The sequence below is a fragment of the Gobius niger genome (assembly GCF_951799975.1).
Source record: "Gobius niger genome assembly, chromosome: 4".
In the NCBI taxonomy this organism is placed as follows: domain Eukaryota; kingdom Metazoa; phylum Chordata; class Actinopteri; order Gobiiformes; family Gobiidae; genus Gobius; species Gobius niger.
The window spans coordinates 8,509,461-8,513,145 of record NC_136855.1 but is presented as its reverse complement, the minus strand read 5'-3'; the positions used below and the strand labels follow the sequence as shown (position 1 = coordinate 8,513,145).

General features: G+C 46.2%; 1 protein-coding gene across 1 annotated transcript; it reads left to right on the top strand.

Moving 5' to 3' along the window:
• LOC306962399 (kelch-like protein 10) lies at nucleotides 1-3,457 on the top strand (the record flags this gene model as incomplete). Its single annotated transcript, XM_079555519.1, has 5 exons — nucleotides 1-101; nucleotides 877-1,360; nucleotides 1,731-2,336; nucleotides 2,713-2,862; nucleotides 3,098-3,457. 5 exons carry the CDS (start codon nucleotides 1-3, stop codon nucleotides 3,455-3,457), a joined length of 1,701 nt encoding a protein of 566 aa, XP_079411645.1.
• Between the last annotated feature and the right edge of the window lie 228 nt (nucleotides 3,458-3,685).

Sequence of the window (3,685 nt, the reverse complement as noted above, 5' to 3'; positions counted from 1 at the left end):
ATGCGGCGCACAAACATGTTTTGTGACGCAGTGCTGAAAGTGGAGGATGACCAGTTTCCAGTTCATAAAGTCATCCTTGGCAGCTCCAGCAGTTACTTCAGGTACGTCACGGTAGCCCGACCAGCAGCTTTCACATGTGAAAAGGGGGTTTATTTCAAATATTTCTTTTTCAAGGGTTCTTTAGGTTAATTACAAAGACAAATGATCCTCCTTTCACAGCTGGCATTAACCAAACACACATTATAAACACATGTCAATGATTCACCACTGCTCATTCTTGAACCACTTCTGAACGTCACTGACCACTGCAGACTGGGAACTGACACAGGCATCTACACTACTCTCTCCTCATTTCCCAATTCTAAAGGGCTCAGTGCAGGAGTTGACATCTCAGCAATCCTGTGTAGTGCAGCTTTAGGTAACCAGAAGATAAAGCATAAAGATCCAGTGCACAAAGGAGGACATGTCGGATTATATTGTTATATCTTCGGTTAAGAAAGCTTAAAACAAACTATGCTGCTTGTTTCTTCATGCACATGCCCTAAACATGTCGGTAGCACTTTACAGCACAGTTATGTAGTCATAGGATGGGGAAAACTTTGTACCTACCAGTGTAAAAACATTGTAAATTGATAAATACACACAAACCGGACAGACACCTAATTTAGTTCTTGGTAATGGTCATTTATGGACATGGAAACATGGCTCGCGTTAGTATTTTGGTGTGGTAATGCATTATCCTTAGTTATCTCTTATTACTATGCTACTTCCAAACTTTTATTACTGTTACTGTTATTTCTGTGGTGTAAAATGTGACTAAAAGGCCTTTAAAATCTAAAGTTTTCATAATGCTTGTCTTCTTTTTCTTCTTCACAGAGCCATGTTTGAAAGTGGTGACCATCTTTTCAACAGAGATTTCACAATCGTCGGAATCTCTTCAGAAGCAATGTCGCTGGTGCTCGACTTCATCTACACAGGAAATGTCAACCTGTCCAGGACTGACATCCAGGCTTTGGTCCTGGCTGCCGACATGCTCCTCCTGGAAACCCTGGTAGAGTTCTGCTTTGATTACATGGAGCGTCACATGTGCCCTGAGAACTGCATTGGCATTTGGAAGCTCTCCGATGTTATAATTTCACCCACGACGAGACACTTGGCCTGGCGTTACATCCTGAAAAACTTCGAGGAGGTTGCAGTCTGCGACGAGTTCCTGCAGCTGACAGTTCAGGAGTTGACAAGCATCACAGAAACCGACGAGCTCAATGTGAAAAGTGAATCTGTCGTGTTCGACGCGATTGTGCACTGGACCAATCATGCCCTGGAGGAGCGCAAAGGAGGATTCCCTCAGCTGCTGACAAATGTATGCTTCATCGATGTTCAGTAATGTTATTAGATTTTACTCTATTGATCAGACACTAATTACCACAGGCTGGTGCGCCATGCCACGACTGTTAGACCTAATTTCTCTAAATGACTGAATGGAGTGTGTTTGAGAGTGCAGATTAGCCCGAGGCTACAATCCGGCGCGGTGTCTTTCCGTGCATGAGTCCCATGCATGTTCATTAACATGCACTGTCCCTGTTTGTTTGAATTGAAAGATTGTGCTGAAATGTTTCGGCAACAAATCGCAATAATAGCACTATCACAATATTCAGGACGGGGATCGGATATCGCTTGTTTCAGCTCGTATTGTGCAGACCATATAGTGAACAGTCTGCTTTCTCTTTCAGGTGCGGCTGTCTCTGATGACCTTCAGCTGCATGCGCGACAAAGTTCTGCAGAACGCATTGGTGGAAACTAACGACGACTGCATGAACACTGTGTTTGAGGCTATGGAGGAAGCCCATAACGTCTCTGTCGGCAGGCGCTTCAGCAACCCTCTGCTCCGCCCCCGGCTGCCTGGAGCGATTCTACTGGCCATCGGCGGATGGAGTGGCAGCGACCCGACCAATGGCATCGAGGCGTACGACTATAAGGCCAATCGCTGGGTTGATGTGACGATCCCCGAGGAGAGGCCGAGAGCGTACCACGGTACAGTGTTCCTCGACGGGTCGGTCTATTGCATTGGGGGGTTTGACCGAATGGAGCATTTCAGCAGCGTGCGGCGCCTGGACGTGCACACCCGCACTTGGCACGAGATGGCTCCGATGTACCACAGGCGCTGCTACGTGAGCGTGGCGGTGCTGCATGACCGCATCTATGCCATGGGCGGATACAACGGACAAGTGCGGCTGAGCGCGGCCGAAGTCTTTGACCCCATGGCCAACCGGTGGTCCCTGATCGCACCCATGAGCCTGCAGAGGAGTGACGCCAACTGTGCCACGCTTAATGACAAGGTGAGAAATATCTCAAGATGCTAAATTAAAGCCACACGTGTAATATTTTCACGCGATACAGTAATTATACATATGAATGGATTACTTTTATAGCGTGTATTTTGTTGGTGGAACCATCAAAAATCGTGATGATTCCCCCATGACTTTTAAGCAGCTCAAACCTGACTTAACGGGAAGCTTGTTTTCATGGAGATGTAGCTTCTTTGCTTTGACTAGAAGTAGCCATTTGGTTCTCTTCCTTATGCTTTATTCTGCCATCAGAAATGCCATTGTCGGTGTCAGAATGTTCCATAGTGTAGCTTTAAAAATCCAAGTTATTTTTTGTACAATCTAACAAAGTTTGAATACTAAAACCCTGTTGTTCTGATTTGTGCAGATCTACATTTGTGGAGGCTTCAATGGCAGAGAATGTCTTCAGACAGCGGAGTGCTACAGCCCTGAAACCAACCAGTGGGACACTATCGCTCCAATGATCACCAGGCGCAGTGGCGTTGCTGTCATTGCATACGCAAACCAAATCTATGCTGTAAGTATTAGCTAGCTGCATCATTGTGCTTTTTGAGTGATTCACAATAATTCTTTATATTATTGGACAGTGCAACACAAGTTTAGCTTCTAACTAGAAGTTAATTGAAAGCAAGTACCTGAAGTATTTCAAACATTTTCCAATATGCTTCTCTGTGCACTAACTATGTTAACGCTTACAGTTGAAGTGCAGTAGGAATATAAAGTGCAAGTGACATCTCATCTTTCTCACATAGGTTGGAGGATTTGATGGAAACACCCGTCTCCGCAGCGTCGAGGCTTACAACCCCCGCACCAGGCGCTGGCGCATGGTGGCCTCCATGCACACCCCCCGCAGTAACTTTGGCATCGAGGTGTTGGACGACCGCATCTTTGTGGTTGGAGGCTTTAACGGCTTCACCACCATCGATGACGTGGAGTCCTACGATCACCTGCTGGACAAATGGACCAGGGTCAGGGACATGGGGATCCTCAGGAGCGCACTGAACTGCTGCGTCATCTCGGGACTCCCGAACATGTCCGACTACACTGTGCCCCGCGACGCTCTGCCGCTGCTGGTCATGAACACAGAGTCGTCGGACGAGGAGCCCAACTAAACCGCGACGCAAAACTCCCAGGAGAAACAACAGTCCTGGGATAAAAAATAAATAACTGAGCATTCAAAGAACATCTCATGTTATTATTAAATGAATATAAACTAATTCCAAATGTCAAGATTAGGGGACAGAACTGCGTATCGGTAATTAGTTAAAAGGTCTATGCCTTCGTAACACTTTGAGGCTTTCCGAGCAAAAAAGTGTTGTATGCTTCGAAGTCTCTGAGCA